The sequence below is a fragment of the Etheostoma spectabile genome, chromosome 5, assembly GCF_008692095.1.
Source record: "Etheostoma spectabile isolate EspeVRDwgs_2016 chromosome 5, UIUC_Espe_1.0, whole genome shotgun sequence".
NCBI classification, from domain to species: domain Eukaryota; kingdom Metazoa; phylum Chordata; class Actinopteri; order Perciformes; family Percidae; genus Etheostoma; species Etheostoma spectabile.
In genome coordinates, this window is record NC_045737.1 from 27,538,595 (window position 1) to 27,557,816 (window position 19,222).

At 38.0% G+C, this 19,222-nt stretch overlaps 1 protein-coding gene and 1 long non-coding RNA gene across 2 annotated transcripts; both read right to left on the reverse strand.

The window, feature by feature from the left end:
• Positions 1–256: 256 nt before the first annotated feature.
• cox7c (cytochrome c oxidase subunit 7C) lies at positions 257–2,610 on the reverse strand. The gene is made up of 3 exons (XM_032516785.1): positions 2,423–2,610; positions 772–913; positions 257–357 (listed from the first exon to the last, which is right to left on the reverse strand). The coding sequence occupies exons 1-2, from the start codon at positions 2,495–2,497 to the stop codon at positions 797–799; spliced, it is 192 nt and encodes a 63-aa protein (XP_032372676.1). The 5' UTR covers positions 2,498–2,610; the 3' UTR covers positions 257–357; positions 772–796.
• A 5,669-nt stretch (positions 2,611–8,279) lies between these two features.
• LOC116690254 (uncharacterized) lies at positions 8,280–18,634 on the reverse strand. The gene is made up of 3 exons (XR_004332214.1): positions 18,480–18,634; positions 14,523–14,528; positions 8,280–8,289 (listed from the first exon to the last, which is right to left on the reverse strand). It is a non-coding gene; the product is annotated as an uncharacterized LOC116690254 (long non-coding RNA).
• Positions 18,635–19,222: the final 588 nt, after the last annotated feature.

Genomic DNA, 19,222 nt, shown 5'->3' on the forward strand with positions numbered 1-19,222 from the left:
TTTAAGGAATACACCTTATCTATACCTTAATATCTTATATAATAAACGTGCACTTAAGAATGTTACAATAAATCAAGCATATTGGGTAGCTAAAATGAGACTAGAGCAAGCTTGATTACATAAAAAAAAAAAATCATTACTAACAAAAATGTCAACAGCTAGTTGTGTATATAATAATTTTACTCTCTGTAACGTACATTCAATTGCTTTTTTACACAGAAAACAGATTCTGGAATTGCGAAAAAAAAAGGACTTATTTGTTTTAGTTAAGGAAACTTTATTTACAAAGAAAATTAAGAGATTCCCATTCGTCTACATGGATAACACTCGATGGATAAATATGTTCCAGCTGACGACCTGCAGGGAGAACAAGAAAAAGGACAAAAAGGGGATAAGATGTCTTGCATACACCCGATGACAGAAAAGCAATTTGTAAGTAAACACCAGTAAAGATAAATGTGACTACAACTCTGACCTACTCCCACGTGATGCACATCAGTGTCTGCAGTAAACTGTCACATCAACTTGCTAAAGTGCAAGCATATCTAAAACACAGCGTTGATATCAACCCACATGACATTCACTGCCATCACTCTCAGACATGCAGGTAATTTATATAAGATATGTCGCTGAGCAAAAGGCTAAAGCGGCACAATGAGGGACTGTCATTGTCTGAGGTCAATATTCAAACCAAGGCTGAAGTAAATGTCACATCATCATGACATTTTAATGAAAACAGATATGCTCGATAAACATAGCAGTCATAATTACCTTGAAGGCTGAGTAATGGTCCATTTTACTTCTTCAGGATCTGGTGTCTGACGACAATGAAGGGGAATGCGAAGCCACTGCCGAAGAACAGTACCATCATGCCGAGCAGACGCCACTTGTTCTCCACGGAAAACGGCAGGTTCTGTAAAATGACAAGAGAATTCCGACTTAGTGAAACTCCAAGAAATGTAATGCAAAAGAGTGGCATTACATTATTCCTTATTAAACCTCACCATTTTTTACTACACATTGTTCTTAGAAAGCTCTTGATTTCCACATGTAATACACATTTAAATCCATACCTGGCAATGAACAGGTTGTTTTACAGTTTAATCATACATTAGTAGTATGATATGCAGGATATCTGTGCAAAGTGCTGCATAATACATCCAGGTATAGTAGGCAGCGATAAATGAATGGCAGGACTTATCGTTAAAATATCATTTTTAACCTAATTTTAATTTCAGGGATTGTCTGTCAAATTAAAAAAGGGGGGAACTCAGTGTCTTCATGAGAAGTGTACTATTTCTTTTTTTTTTACTGATTTATTACCGAATATGTCAAGTGAGACAGCTGTTTTACACTGGCATTTGTAGGTGATTAGGAGCCTCTGTGTGCATTTTTGTGCGTGCACATTAAACAGCTCAAATTTGAAATTAGGAAAACTGCATCCAATGAGGTATATTTACAAAAGAATTTTAACATGATCAATGGAACAAGAACACCAAGTCTGAACTATGTAATATAAGTCCCTGTGTGCCTTGCATTTTAAAATGGAAAAAGCAAGAGTAACTATGAGTTGTATAACATGCATCTGGGCCTATAGTCCACATCACAAAATACACTTTGAAATAAACTGACGTAGCTCATTGTATAATGCAACTAGGGCCCAAAGTAACAGTATTCAATACAAAACCACTTCATTATATGTACTTATCAATGTGGGGTCCTAAAATACACACTGAACGGATTCAACTGCCAGGTTTATATGAACTAATTTAGTGATGTCCGCTATTTCTTTCATCAGAGACAGCTACAGCATCAATAACCATTGTTCTATTCCAGAGTATGTAAACTTCAGTCAGTAAAATTGACAGTCTACTCTAGGAAATACCAAATCGTGAAGAGCACCTTTCTCCGGGCTGGCTTGTTGTTAGCATCCAGCTGTGACCTTTCAGCAATTAGCCGGAAGTAACGTTACAGAACAACTTCGTTCAGGCATTAATATTCACATTACTGTAAGGGTTTGTGGGTTTACTTTTGTCTTGCCGGGATACCTTCATCATATTAAATCCAGACAAGCAATGTAGAAAGCTTTAACTGTCTTATTCTGGGTGCTAAAGAACTTAGTAGCATTAATGGAATTAGCAAGCTAATAGTTACCGTCTTAGCTACAAAGCTAATGCTAGCCAGGCTTTCCTCAACAAATCAACACTTGCTTTCATAAGGCTGTCCTCGTCTTTAAAATATTTGGTTACATTGTAAAGTAGAAAATACACATGCCCGTGGTTAGTTTTGCTAGCATTGCTATAACGCTGGTGTGACCTCCAAGGCCAGCTAACGTTAGGATGTGACTACACACAAGGCCGGATACAGATAACATCACATTTAAGACAATAACGTTAATGCTGCTTTTAAGAGATAATCTCACCTGTCCTGGTCCTTCACCATAGTGTGAAGAACGAACAGCAGACGTTGTGAATCGCCTTACAGCTTGTCCCAGCATGATTACAGTCTAGTTTCTTCACTGCCTCAGTACAACGTTGTTGTGCGACCTTCTTGTTCCTGTGAGTGGTAGAGTAGCGGCGCAAAGGGTTGTGGGAAATAGAAATGACGCCAAAGCATGTGGGAAATGTAGTTAAAATACCGGAGAAGCTACTGAGGTGTTGTTTGCTGGTCCATTAGAGATCCAAATTTAAATGTGCCACATTATGCATATCTGTGTTTTTGTGTGTGTCTGTGCGTGCGTGTGTGTGTGTGTGTGTCAACATTAGGTAGGCTATTTCTGGTTTTAGAGGGCTGAATTTTTTTTTTAAGAGATCACGGAGAAAGACTTGCTAAATCACATCCATGGTCAAATTATAATTCTTCTTGACATGTTATACACATAGGTGTAATCAAGACAGTAAAAATCTCCTTATTACAATTTAAAAATAGCCTCCAATGATAAATTGAGCTTTAGAATTAAATCTGTTCTTTTGACTCGCCTGGGTGTGTATGTATGTGTGTGTGTGAGAGTGTGTGTGTGTGTGTGTCCTTGTACTTAGAGTAACAAAAAACTATTGTTTGATACATTATCTGCATTTGCAGCCTTTGTCACAAATATATCACTGTTGTGGTAAAAGCCTACCTAGAGCAGACTCATGACTGATGGTGTGACCCTCCCTAAGCACTGCTGCTGCTACCTTTTCATTGATTAATGCTCATGTGTGCAAAATGTACTTTATACCATGCTACTTTCAGAGGATCTTTGGATTATTACTGTATGATGCACAATACTGTTTGTTCAGAATGTGTATAGATGAATACCCTGTTAATAGGTTTCAATGTCATAAGAAAACTAATTCAAAGAAGCCTCAAGCTAAAACTATAGAAATATGTTACAAATTCCCTATTGAGTGATCCGTGTGTGCGTACGTGTGCATGGATTTATTTGACAGGCTACGCCTGCTCTTCAGCTAACTTTCACATTTGTCATTTTAAAAAAGAGCCCACATCATCTCACTGTCATGTCTTCATTTCAAAATAATGTACTTATAATTTCCTCATTGTGTCTGTTTGCATCCACAGAGATTCTTGCTGTGAAATGTGAAGAATGGAGTACACGTCTCTTGTATTCTCCTGGGTCAAAGAAAAGTTTAGTCAAGCTGCCTGTTCAATGTTTTGAAATCCGTCACTTATGAAATCCAAAGCGTACACATTGGTTTGGCATTTATTGTTGTTGAATGGCTTTTGTCTAATGTCAACGTGACACAGATGTCAACGTGACACATTTGCAGCATCATCAAAATACGAGTGTCGTGTGGATTTTTCAAAATGGATTTCCAAGGCAGTATGAACACACCTTATACATGTTACTTAGAAATTAGAGTGAAGGTTTTGAAAAGGTTATTGACACAAGCATGCTATCTCTCTGCCTGAAGCAGTTCTGCAATTGACCTGAAGGAGAAGCCTGTTGGAAACAGCAGCAGGGCTCACTTAAAGCATCATTTTGGCGAATTGCTGTTTTTAAACTTTACACTTCACATGATCATGAAGGATAAATGTTCTCCGTGTTCCAAATTGTTTTCTTCATGGTTTTCTTGATATTTTGCAGTTTCACAGTAAATATTTACTTATAGCACCACAGAATTTAAGATATTTGAAAAAATAATAATGTAAAAAAAAATAAAAATCACATTACTAGAAATTCTGATGTTTGAAAACAACTGGGACTAACAAGGATGTAATGACAAAAAGCAAAAGAGAAAGTTGTGATGACAACCTTATGTTTTGATCTGACGGCTAGAGATCGATGGATGAATGGCCATCTTTTTTGTTTTTGTTTATTTTGTTTACTATCATTATTATAGCAGTTCAACATGGACATGACAGGTTGTTCATTTCAAGGAGACATTCTTACATTGAACATATTGAGAACACTAACAAAAACTGACAGAGTCAGAAAAAAGGATAATTATAATAAAAAAGACAAATATACAAAAATCACACACAAAGGGGAAGGGAAGGGAGTGACCACTGTCTACAGAACCTTCACTGCAGTATGGTTAACACTACTGACCCTTACACCACGGAACTTCATACATAACCACAAATGAGAAATAAACAAATAAAATGTAAAGCATGTCTCTGTTCGTACTGGTTCTAATGAGAGTCAGGCAATGTGATTTGGTCCCTAACATAATCAAAGAAAGGTCTCTATATCTTATTGTACTTATTTTCTGATCCATTTAAAAAGTATCTGATTATTTAAAGTTTAAGGAAATAAAAGGGCATCTTTGATCCAGTGTGTAAATGTTGGGGGTTTGCTGTCTTTCCATTTTATCAAAATCAACCGCCTAGCGTCGAGAGTAAGAAATGCAATGCTATCAGATTGTGCCTGAGTAAGATGGCTTGAGTCAGGTGCAACACCAAATATCCCAGTTCCAGAGCATGGTGAGGTTGATTGTCCCTGGAAGCCAGATATAGTGTTGAAGATAGAAGTCCAGTAGTCGTCCAGCTTTGAGCAAGACTAGAACATGTGTTTATGTGGTGCTGGGTTGCATCGATCACATGGTGGATCCATATCTGAGAATCTTTTGGATAATCTGAGTTTAGTCCAATGTACGAGATGAGCAATCTTGAATTGTAATAGTCCATGCCTTGCACAAATTAATGAGTCATGTACTCTGCATAAAGCAGCCTCCCAAGATGCTTCGGGGATAGGTTCCCCCAGCTACCTTCCCACTGAGATTTTACGTCAGAAAGGGTAAAATGTGAGAGTGCCTTCAGTTTGCTATATATGGCAGATATAGTACCCTTAAATGATGAATGTTGATCAAATACATGATCAAATAGGGTGTGTGGGGGTTGATTTGGAAACACTGGGGGGATATTCCTAGTGAAGTCTAGTGAAGAGAGCAATAAAGTGTTTTTTGGGATATTTAAGTTATTGCATAAATGTTAAAAGGAGACAAAATTCCATTATGATATAGATTATACAATTGTTTAATGCCTGCGTTGCCCCAGATATCAAATAACATTACACAGTCAATGGAAACACATGTAAGAATTTAATACTTCTGCTTTATCCTTCACAATTAAAAGTTCTTTGACCTATGCATATTTCACTGAGAGGTTACAAAATAAAAGACATTACAATAATAATTATATTTTCGTATTTCGTATATTTTGTAGCAGGCTCAGTGATGACAAATAAAATTTACAACATTGTCATCAATGTATTTTCTGTAGCCTTATTATTTTTGAATCCACTTCTGAATCACCCATTCCCTCTTTCCCAACACTGCCTTTGATTACCATGACAACCAAACCAAACAGACGAACACTGAGCAGTCACAGTGCTTCTGTGGAACATTCAAAAGATGTAAATAAATGCTAAAGGTGGTCATGACAAAAAAAAGGTATGACCACTTTAAGTGTAGTTAGGGTTAGTCTTTATCAATGTATTGTTTTAATAATGTTCCCTAAATGTTTTGGGAGTGCATTTCTTTTACCTGGATTTTAATGTTGTGTGTTTGATTCAGTGCTCAGGTTTATCTACATGTTTTGGTGTAACCATGACCGATACTTGGATGGGTATTGGTTCCGGGCAGAGAAGGTGCATTCAACGTCTTTGTGTAATTTGGGAATTAACCCGCAGATTGACTCAATACAGTGCTAAGTAAAGCTGGCTGTCCATATTTGCATAATGGAATATTTGGGTACATTACCTGCTGCCCCTGAGTGCCACACTTAGTAATTGCAGTAGATCATGTCCCAGTACAAAGTGAATTTTTTTTCCAGGGCTGTCAGCAAATAAAATGCTGTACTTCTGACAAGTTGGGGGGAGCGCTGGCATTGTCTGCTGTGATGCGAAGAGCCGCGGCAAGCTGGTTACCCCTCGTCATGGCTGCCACATCCATCAACGCGGGGTCATCACCTGGCCTGCTGCCATGTGTCTGCGCACCCATTGCCAGCGCAATCTTTTAAAAACGAATGAAGGTTTGGGAATCACACCACAAACAATGTCATCAGACCCTGCTATAAATATTGATCTTGTTACTTGTCATACAAGGTTGGCAGCACAGTCCTGAAATCCATCCTGCTTCATGTTCTCTCACGCACTGTGGTTGTCTACTGTTTGTTATTTTTGTTGACTGTCCTAATTTCTAGCTATTGACATTCCCTGGCTCGTGAGCAAATCAGTTTTTACCCAGAGTACTCTGTCAATAGTCATGTGAAATCCACCGTGTGAAAAAGAGTGCAAACATAATGCATATACAAACACACAAAGCTGTCATCTTATATAATAACCCCCCCCATTCTCATTTAAGTCCGCCAATTAGCATTCAGTGCAATCCAGGCTCAGTCATATCTGTAAACAAACCTTTAATCAACCATGTACATGACTGTGCATAGTAATATAGCAGGCTGTGTGCATAATTACAATACATGGTAACACCATCACTTGCTTGATATATAGTTATTACAAACATAATGTGGCTACATCCAATACATATCTGACTGTAAGATGAAGTTTTTTGTAATTGAATAATATTTGCAGTTATCAACCAATCTGCTACAGTATGATGAATAGCAGGTGAGACTGCCAAGGTAAACAGCATCACTCTCTCTGTCTAGATTTGCAATAATGTTCCACAAAGGAGTGGAGAGGTAATGGATAATGTTAATCAATGAGGACAGTTCATTTTGGCAGCAGCACTTTTGAATTGAAGGCATCTTGCAGCATTGCCGCTGACAAGAGCTGATTTGCACAATGTGTTTTGTAGAATGTTAGAGAGGATAGTGAAAATGGTATGTGGGCTGAGACATGATTTGTTTGTGTTTCCATGGGCATCGACAAAAGAGAGTGCCACATCAGGTGTTTTTTGTATTTCTCAGTTAGGACTGGACAGCTTCATCTGTTCTTTGAGGGGACTGATCACCTTCAATTTCTTCTCTGTCTGTTTTAAGGTCAGAATGAATCGAGTGCAAGTGGTATTTCCTACACACATACAGTAAATGCACAGGCGCGCACGCACACACACACACACACACACACACACACACACACACACACACACACACACACACACACACACACACACACACAGGCTGTACAGTGCACACACAGAGTCGCATGCAGCCTCCAGCTAAGTCTCTCTGGGAGTTTTGTGGTATGATTTGATTTTAATCTTTGAAGTGGATTAGGGATCAATTGTATGGGTTTAGAGATGACCCAGCCCTCTTGGGATTACTGACCTTATGCCCTTGTACAGTCAGGGTAAGGCCTTTTAAATAACGTTCATCCTTACATGTATTCATGCAACATCTGCGTTTCTCCAAAGCCCACTGGTGTTTTCAATGCACTTCAGTGTCACGAATGGGATTTCACTCACTTCAACATTGCCGTTCCTCTAAGATAAAATGGCAATGATGATTGGATTCTATATTACTGTAAACCTGCCGGGCTGGAAAGAGAATTTTATAGAGAATTCTTCTGGAGACCAGAGGTGAACATGACAAATTTGAGTCATTCCTATGTTTTTCCTGCCCCCAGCATGCACCAGTCTAGTCACAGCGAGCTCTTTATGAGGACCATTGGTGAGGGTTATGTGTGGTGTAAAACATCCCCTTGCCTTCGTGTCAACTTCCATGGATCACATATGAGCAATTAATTCACTGTTTCAATAGAAACTGATTCACATTGTACCTTTTACTGTTGTCATAACAAAATACGTATGGGTGAATTTACACATAAATATATCAATAATAGCAGGTTGTTTAGTGGGACAGGATGATCAAATGACAATGTTTCTTTGATAATTTATTTTTCAAAATATGAAGTAGGAATAACACGTTCCAAAAACCCATTCAACTAAAGGTGATTACATTGTTGACATAAGTAATTATTCTGCCTCAATGGTTATATTTGGTTAGTAATTTTCTAAATGGTCCATCCAGTGCATCTCAGAAGTATTGTTTTTTTTACTATTTGTTTTTAAACAGTGCCCAAATAAGTTGTCTACCTGTTGCATATACTTGGCCGTCAAACTTTTCCAGGTCAAGCAGAGAAACCAAAGGTTTCCATTACAATCACACATGTCATGCTGGTTTCTGCTGAGATGACTGTGGGCCTTTTGAAATACATGTGTGCATGTACTGTAATGCAAAAGAGTATGCTATTACACAGAAACTTTAAGCACAATAAAAGTAAAGGCGAAAAAAATACTTTCTGTACGAGGTCAGTTTTTGCCAGTGTTTGGATGTAGTTTTATTCACACTTTTTTTCATTTGGTCCACTTTCACTTTTTCTCACATTATTTGCCTGCACAGGTTTCTCATTCACTGTATTACTTGTATAAGCCCCTTTCTATTTTACCTTTGAGGCATTGCAACAACTTCAAAAGGTGTGTTGGAAAAATCATTTAACTTTCATTCAGTTTAACAGAAGTTTTGGGCCTCTGGCATTGATTTTTTTTTTTTCACTGGTGAGGAGTGAAAGTGAAAACCCAACTTTTGAGTTTTATGGCGGAACAAAGGATAATAGCTACAGTAAAAAGCAAAGTCTGACTCCAAAGCAACTGCTGGAGCAGAACACTTTGACTATATATATCTATATGTGTGTGTGTTTGTGTGTGTGTGTGTTTGTGTGTGTATGTTTGTGTGTTTGTATGTGTGCACACGTGTATGTGTGCACACGTGTGTGTGTAGGCCTACATGTGTTTCATAAAGCACACATATCTGAATGTGTACTCATTCTATTGTTTCTTGCTATTGTTCATTGACATTGCCTCATAATAAACATGAAAACAAAGAGATCAGCAGTTTTCTGCTCTGGTAGACATTGTGGTGTTCATGTTTACAGTATACCTCTGATCATAACTGATTCTGCATGAAAATAGTCATCGAACAATTCAATTGAATGTGTGCCTCCCTCCCTTGCCTCTCATTTGTTTCTATCTATATTACTGTATGTCTGTGGTTGCGTGTGTGTATAACCTTCACGATTCATTTCATTAAACTGTACCAGTATGCATGATTGTGGAATATCTACCGTCCTTGGCAATCCCAGCAGTCTATTGAAGATGAGCTCCTGCTTTGCCACCCTGTCAACCATGAGACAGAGTGCTACAAAGCCACCTGTCAGCGGGCCGTTAAGCGAAGCTCCAGGCTGACCAAGGACTGACCGGGAGCATCTGTGCCACTGTTTGTGTCTAATACGCTAATGAGAGCTGTCAAGCTGTCGAATCCACTCCCCGTGCCCTCCAGCACTTACAATGGCACCTTCAATTTGGCTGTCTTGAGTGACATTAACAAACATAGCCACAAAGAGAACAGACGTGTGCCAGTGATGCCACGCACTGACATGTTCACAAACAATTAACAACAACAACAAAAATACAGTCACACTCACAGATACTGCCCTAAACACACATACAGAGGGAGGAAAAGAGAGGGAGACAGAGATAGATTTGTTATTTTTAATAATGGAGTTTCCGCCTTTCACTTCAATTTGTTAACTCCTGTTCCTCTGGCTGTCTGTAGAGGCCAGTGTTGCTCAGTCACCATGAAGTTTTGCTCTACTTGAACAAGCCCAGAAAGACCTAACAACACATTTAACCTGGAACAAAACCCTAAAGAAAAAACAATTCATCCCCTGCTGTATTACTAAATTCACATGAGCCTTCTTGATTGATGCCATGTGCCGAGCAGTGCAGCCCTTCACCACCTCATGAAAGGAGCAGTGCACGCCAATCAATGGCGGACAGTGTGTGTGTGTTTGTGTGTGGGTATGTGTGTGTGTGTGTGTGTGTGTGTGTGTGTGTGAGTGAGAGTTGAGAGTGAGAGAGGTCTTAAGGCGCTCCACCCTAAACCTGCCAGGCATCCATCAAACACACTATGCCTCCTCTTAGCTCACTTCCCCTGCAGTTTTCCTGGGCATCTTCTGGAAAAAAATAGATAAATACAAAACACATGCCAAAAAAAAGAGAAAAAGAATCGGTTGTGAAAACAGAGGTCCACTTTGGTAAAGCTGGCTTAAATGCTGCCTGCGCTCTCATTAAAAAAAATGGTTGTGTAGAAAAAAGGTAGTGTTATTATATGTAAATGTGGTAGCCTTCTAACTGTTTTAATACATAACAACAGTTCAGAGTCAATTAGCATAGAAAGTATTTGAATACAAAAGAAACATGTTTGTAACACTGTGTCAGAATATTGTGTGAGGCACTAACAATAAACCCAGGGACTTAAAGGGATTCACACAGTTCCCTTGATGGACAACTCACACAATAATGAGAGACATCAAGGAAACGCTTCAGAAACAAAAAAATCTAATCTCAGTTTGTTGACTTTAAAAGTATTTTTTTTTAAACTTTCAATTCTGTACTAACTTTTAATTCTAAACTAAAGCAACTCTCCCATGCCTTGCCATTGGAAAACATGTCTAACTTGATGATACTTTGGCTTTTCAGACGTGTTGATAATTAGAATCCCAGACAAAAGTATCCAAATCTACAAAACTAAAGAGTTCAAGCAGTTTTTTTAAGAGAGGACAATTTCCTACCACACTGTACATGAAAAAGTAAAGTATTACATGTGTTAGTACAGTATTTCACATACTATACATGCAGATGATTTTCTCTCTACCAATACTCTTGGACAGCCAATTTAATGCCAAAACAAAGTAACTTAATGATGGTGCATGTAAAGAAGATACAACAGAAGTGAAAATGAAGAAGTGAAGTCAAATTTAGTTACATTTAAATGCAGATTTCTTATGGGATGACCTTGAATATTAGGCTATTCCAGGCATTATGTATTTCACTGTATACTGCTCACCCACAGTGTAGGTATAAAATTGCAGTATAGAGACTTCCAGTTACGAGGATGTCACAGTATGTGCTAACATTTTATAGTGTGAGTCATATATTTATCAGCATTCAGGCAGTGCTAAGAAGTCTTATGCATACCGTCTGTGCAGATGGGAGGTGCACATAAAGTAGAGAACGGCAAAATTGATGCATTTAAATTCTATCAAATGCACATATGTCTACATGTGGTGAGTGTCATGCAGGAGGTCATTTGTACATTCAGAATAGATTTTAATTCCAATGCTTTTATTGCCATTATTTGCATGCATGTTAGCATATTTCTAGGTCAAAACCTTTTTGCATGATTACACTATTTTTAAACCAGTTTAGACAAAAAGCTAATTTAGTAGTAGTAGAAGATTTCTCCTCTGCACGGTATATAACCCAGTAAAGGTGCACTATTAATGTTTCATGCACATATGTCCAACTTCCTGACTGCACACACTGATGGTAAACTTTGGGCCCTAGCTTGATGTGACTATTATTCACCTTTCGTGTACATCTTTGTAGTCTACACTTTAACACTCCCTATGTACACATAATTTCTTTGGGGATGGCCACATTCCTTTAGTATGTGAAATTATGCAATAATGGTTACACAGTGCAAAGGAGATTGCACAATTGAGATTGTGTCTAAAAACACAATTCCCAACCGTTTTGGAAATCAAAGACGACTAATTATATAATAATAGTTACTCTTATTATCTGGAAATATACAACCAAACCCTGGCCCAGAGGTTCAAACCCCATCTGACTTTAAGTTTTTACCTGGCCTTAAAATAATTCATCTTAATGTTCGTAGTCTTCTACCTAAAATTGACCAAGTTCGAATCTGGGTAAGGTCAACAGGAGCAGATATAGTTGTTATTTCTGAAACATGGCTAAACAAGTCTATATCTGACAATGATATTTGCATAAATGGCTTTCAAATCTTTCGTGTTGATAGACTAGCTAAAGGTGGGGGAATTGCCATTTATATAAATACATCTCTCCATGTAGATTTGTTACAAGCTGAATCTCTCTGTAAACAATTTGAACTTTTAATGCTGAAAGTTGAAATTGCCAAGGGTTTACATGTAAATGTTGTGGGATGTTATAGGCCTCCTTCCGCCACCTCTAATGCACTCCAATTACTAAAGGATTCTCTATTTAAGCTTGATTCAGATGAAACTATACTAATTGGAGATTTAAATTGGGACTGGCTTAGCCCAAAATCTAACGATTTTAAAATTGTATGTGATCAATTAAATTGATGCATCTCCTACTCGTCCAAATAATAAGTGTCTCTCAATTCAACATTGATTGATCTGATTTTACAAATGCCCCACATAAATACTGTTCAACTGGGTCTTTTGCAATGATCTCAGTGACCACTGTATTGTGGCCACTGTTAGAATAACCAAATGTAAAAGAAAACCACGAGTCTTATAAAAAGAGATTTAAAACATTTAAATGAACAGGCATTTTACCATGATCTTTCTAAGTGCCAGAACAGAATTGACCTCATTCCAGATTGTGAAACAGCTTGGTCATTTTTCTATGAGTGTTTCATGGCTATTGTTAATAAGCACGCCCCCTTAGAATTTAGAGTTAAAGGTAGAGATAATCCTTGGTTTACACCAGATTTGGCAAATGCTTTACTAGAGGAACTTGCCTGGGCGAGAAGCAAGAAAACTGGTTTAAAATGCGATTGGATAATTTCAGAAAATTAAGAATAATTTCCTCACAAATTAAAAATGCCAATCTGAATTCACTTGCTTACAACTGATGTCTTAATGACCCTAAAGATTTTGGAAAACAATAAAATCTCTCACTGTAGAAAATAACTCACAGGTCTTGCCAAATTACATTGTCCATAACTCATCAAATATTTATGACAAAGTTGAAATGGTAAATTGTTTCAATCAACATTTTATTTCATCTACGCCCTCCATGAACTCAAGCAGCACTGTAACTGTTCCGGAACAACCCTCTGATGCATCAACATTTAGTTTCCAGCCTTTTACTTTGTGTCAAGTCCGCAAAGCATTACAATCATTGGATGCACGTAAACCACAAGGACCTGACTTAATTGATCCCTACTTTCTAAAAATTGCAGTTGATTTAATAGCAAAACCTCTGACTGATATTTTTAACTTAAGTCTGACCTCTATGCAAATTCCTAAAATTTGGAAATCGGCTTTTGTCACACCGTTATTCAAAGGTGGTGACCCAAAAATTTTAAATAACTACAGGCCAATTTCAAAACTTTGCATCTTATCAAAAATTTTGGAATCTTTAATAAATGAACAGTTGAAAGAATTTTTGTATTCCAACAACATTTTATGTAAATTCCAGTCAGGTTTTAGGAAAGGTCATAGTACTATAACAGCAACACTGAAGGTGATCAACGACATCTCGACAGCTCTTGATAATAAGCAACATTGTGCAGCGCTTTTTGTTGATTTGTCAAAAGCCTTTGACTCTGTAAATCATATTTTACTCAAAGAGAGACTGATCAATATTGGATTATCTAAAAAGGCAGTTGGATGGATCTGTAATTATCTCACTGACAGGTCCCAGTGTGTTAAATCAGATAATATTTGTTCTAATATTCTTTCCTTAACTAAAGGAGTGCCCCAAGGCTCTTTTATTTACTATCTATGTGAACAATGTTGGTCAGGGTCATGGACACCAATTACCATTTTTATGCTGATGATGGTTTCTACAGCTTTGCAAAACTCTTAGTGCTTGTTTCTCTACATTACAAAACGCTTTCAACAAAGTTCAGAATATGTTTCTACAACTGGATCTTACTCTGAATGCAAATAAGAGCAAGTTTATGTTATTCTCAAAAGCAAAGAGCAACTGCACATAAATCCTCTTGTCACTCTTCAAGGGGCAGAAATTGAAAAGGTTAATCTTTTAAATATCTAGGTATTTTAATTGTGACAGTCTTAGTTTTAAAGGACATGTTGAACAATTGGTTAAGAAACTGAAACTGAAAATTGGCTTTTACTTTAGAAATAGGCTATGTTTTTTCTTTCGATGCAAAAGGAAACTTGTAGCTGCAACATTTACACCCATTGGATTATGGTGACCTCATTTATATGAATGCCCCAACCCAAGTATTGAAACTACGGGACTCTGTTTATCATGCCGCATTGAGGTTTATCACAAACTGTAAGCCTCGCACACACACCACTGTGAACTTTACACCCAGTGTGGCTGGCCAGCGTTGGAGAATCGTAGACTCAATCATTGGTAATGTTCATTTAAGGTATTCTGCGTCTGCTCCCCTCATATCTGTGTGATTATATTCAACCAAAAGCGGATAACTGTATTCTTTACGCTCACAAACTTACTGCTACTGTCTGTACCAATTGTCCGCACAGAAGTTGGTAAGATGGCATTTCACTATTCTGCCCCCACAACGTGGAACAATTTACAAAAGTTCTGGAAATTGAAGGAAGTGTTGCAATTGGTCAGTTTAAACTATTGCTCAAAGGTTTGGAAATTAAATCTATGGTCTTAAATGTTTTAAATAGTTTTTAGGAAATTGTTATGAAATTGTCTGTAATGTATGGAATTGTTGTTGTGATCTGTGCCGCTGTGTTGGCCAGACTCCCTTGAAAAAGAGATTAGTAATCTCAATGGGATTTTCCTGGTTAAATAAGGTTATAAAAATAAAAAAAGGCAAAAAAAACAACTGCAAAAATCTGCATGATAAATGGAATGGAAGTGAGTCCATGCTCCAAGGACAACCAATACATATACATAATTAAAACAAGAAATACAGCAAACACCAATATTTACAATATTTTTACTGATTGGAGTTTTCATGCCTAATTATAACACACCACGAGGAAAGCAAAAAATGAAAATAAAAGTGAAAATGTGGAATTCCTGGATGAAATTGATTCAAAAGCAATTGTCATCAACAGACTGACCGGTAACTAGAAGTCTGAGATGCCTGAAACCCTGCCAACCAAACCCCCAGCATCACCTGGGAAGAGCAGGTGGGTGTTGTTGGAGTCTAATTCTCTGGATAGTTCCAGCCTGCCAGTAGCTGACAGATCCTCTTTTATTCTGCCAGAGATCAGACTCTTTATCTTGGAATGAGAAAGAGGAGCGAACGCCTGGTGAAAACACAGGTGGAACTGTCACACACCTGCTTTGGCACTGAATTTGATCCATTTGCCTTGTTTAGCTCGGTTTGGAACGATCGGAGCACTTGGCATATGGCGGGGACAGGTGCTTCAGACACAACGTGGGTGAAAAGTGTCTGCGCAGGGCTCCTCTTTGCCCCTCTAACGATGCCTGGTTGACATTCAAAATTCATTCATGAAATATATTAGCATCATCTGCGCTTATGACTCATGAGCTGCTACCGGTTTAATGGCACTCACAAACCTAGTTAAGCTAGTTCAGTTTCAATTTCACTCATTGACAATGAAAGTCAAAGTGAATCCTACATTTCCTTATACACATGTAAGCAGAGCCAGCAATTAAGCTCTTTTGCTGCAGTTTGTTAACAGCAATACTGACAAACGTGAGAAAATAATTTTAAAATTCACAGTAACATGCAAATTTAATTCTTGATCCATGTTTATCTGTTCAGTGTAAAGGACAACAGCATACTTCAAAGAGGCCAGGATTGTTGTAATTAAAGCAGGCATATGATTCATTATTATGCTCATAAATCTTCCCTTGATTTCCCCTTGCTCAACATAAACTGGCACAGTCGTTGCTTCGTTCTCTCACTGGCAAATAATGCTGGCTTGCAGTGAAATATCGAACCAAGGAATAGCTATGTTAGAGTTTTTCTCCGCTGTTATTGTAATTCTGTAAGGAGTAGAATAATATACAGTAGATATTCATACAAGTGGATTTGCTGGTTCACCCTGTTGCCATTGTCTGAATGTGAGACTGGAGATAAGTCTGTAGCTTTCGAGACAAAAACTATTCATAAAAACCTAATCTCAGCTGGAAATATTTGACAAGTGGGTTCCGAAAAATCATGTTCAAAAGGAATTACAGCAATAGCACTTTCATAACCCATTCTCAGTCGCAGGCATGTAAGTAAAGTAACGTTAAAATTAATTTAAAGTTGGTCAAATTCTGTGTAATGCTGTCCAAACACTTATATCAAAGGTGAGTTTATAGCTTATTACATCTCTATATAATAGACAGTATTGTAGTTACAAAGAAAACATTTGGTCAGAATTCATTTTGGGATTTATGTCCATCTGCTGCTCACATTCCTCATTTTAAATGTTCATTCAGTGGCCCTGGCTTTCCTCCATCCTCAGGGCCTGATGGATTGTTGACCTTCATCAGTGACTTTCTGTCTGCAGCGTCCATTCAGTGCAGGACAATTTTCCGAGAGGGGACAGGGGGGCACTGAGTCATTCAGCCAGTGTAAGCACTGCGTTGCTTGACTGGAAAAGACACAAATATTTAATGTGTCCCCCAGCTAGCACTGCATTAAAGATGCAACACCGTGTCCGACACAAACTCTGTAGCAGCTTAAGGACCAGTTTACTCTGAGGTAACTGTGATCAGTGATCTAAAAAAAAAAAGACAAGAGTGAAGCTAAGAATTTGTGAAAACAATTCCTACTAGATCCAAGAGCCAGAAAAGTTCAAGTGTGACCCTTGACGATAGACAGCAGAAAGTTCAGGGAGTGGAACATTTCTGCAAATGGCACAAACATACATGGTTAATGTATATATGTATATATATATATATATATATATATATATATATATATATATATATATATATATATATAAATATATACATATACACAATCATATACTGTGATGTTTCCTGTTTCTTGGAATAGGCAGAAGATAGCCTTTGGCCTGTTGACTCAAAAGTGTCTTTAACCAATAAAAGCATATTTGTTGTTAAAAACACGTTTGAGTTAACAGGCCGAAGGCTATCTTCTGATTGCCTATTCCAAGAAACAGGAAATATCACAGTCCTAATATCCCTAACATAGCCTATATGAACAGTAAAGGTTGAGTGGTGAAGCATAAAATTGCGGCAGTCATGCAGTGACAACGTACTGATAGATATTTTACTCAGGGTGTGTAAAGTCCCACCATGGCTCCAATCACCAGGACCAGTCACTTGTCTCTATAGGTGACAAGTGTAATCACATTCATTGTCTGTCAGAATCCTGGCTTTGGGTGTGCAGCTGTAATGTGTCTGATATTAGTAGAGTAAAAAAAGGAAAGTAGAGAAATTACAAAGGATCTTATTCAATTGCTTGACCCCCCCTGTGCTGCAACTAATGGCATGTATACAGCATATATTTATCAGTAGTTAGGGTTAAATCAGGCAATTGCATGGTGGTCTTACCACAGTCTACTGAACCATAGCTGATATAATAAAGTGTGAAACAATTTTGATTAAGCATTCTAAAAGCATTTTAAGATGCTTTGAGGGGGGGGGGGCAGATCTGCAAAAAGGTGTCAATCAAGACTGCAGCATTAGGATGAGGAAAAGTCCTTACCAGCAAACGGGGAGGAAATAAGGAAGAAATTCACACGCCTATCCCAAACCTCTGCCGTATTTCATTTCACAAAATTATGCCCAACCATTTGCCTGCAGTTACTTTCATTGAAAATCCATCCCTGTGTTAATGGAATTATAAGATGTAGTGCACCTAATCAAATGGAATTGATTTAAGTTGCTTTTTGGCCCAGGGCCCTAGCAGCTCAAGGGCTCTGCTTGCGTTTTCTCGTTCTCTGATGATCCCTGGCTTTAGGGAATCGACCTGATAGACTGAGGAACATGTGCGTACCTGTATGTGTGTTAACAAGGTTTGTTAGCTATTTCTTCGCAGTGACGTGCTATGATTTTCGTATAGATGCTGGGAGGTATGTTGGCGCAGTGGTGGAAAGAGTGAGCAGAGATGTGCAGTACGAAATGGAATACAGGGCTGACATGGCTAAACGAGGAAGCCAATACTCAATGCAGATCAACCGTTATGTGTGTATTTATTCATAGATTTCCTCTCAATACTGACACAAACAAAAAAGAAGAAATGAGACAGCCCTGCCAGTGGCTGTGAGACTGTGCTTACATACAGTGTCAGCATACTAACTAATGCTCACAGTGGCAATGCTATCATGCTGTTGTTACTGTTACTTAGTTTAGTGTGTTAGCATGCTAATTAACATTTGCTAATTAGCGCTTAACACAAAGTACAGTTGAGGCTGATGGAAAAGTTATTAGTTTTGCAGGTATTTAGTTATAAACCAAAGTACTGGATACATTGACATCTTGTTCTGATGGTGGCACTATATGAAAAATAAAGGGAGCACCAAAGTGACTAATACCCCCAAAGTATATCATCCTGAGATGTACTTGAATGGCTGTGCCAAATTTCAATCCATCTAATGCAAAATCAGAAGCAGAAAAGTCAGGGTGTCATTAGGATTCATTGTCTTGATGCTGTACTCACAAGATGATCAAAGTTAGTAGGCGCCATCCTCTGGAGACCATGAACATCTGTAAGTAATGTCATGCCCATCCGTAGTTGATGAGATATTATTTCAGTCTGGATCCCCGTGGTGGACGGAGGGACAAACTGAACAACTCTGCCATCTCTAGAGCAGTGCTGCAAATGTGGCTAAAACACTGCGCAATAGCAAGCAAAAGCAAGTCAACTGATGTCCTTTTAGGGCTGCTCATAAAAAATCAGGGCCACGAAGCACTGCTCACATTACCTTCTTAGCTTTGAATAAGTGTGGAAGGAATCATTGCTGCGAGTGCAAACATTCTGAGAACTCTTTCACATAGGCTACTCCTCTGAAAGTGAAGAAGAAGATGTACTAAAAATAAGTAAACACGATTTTCTATTAGAACTTCATACAGCATGGACA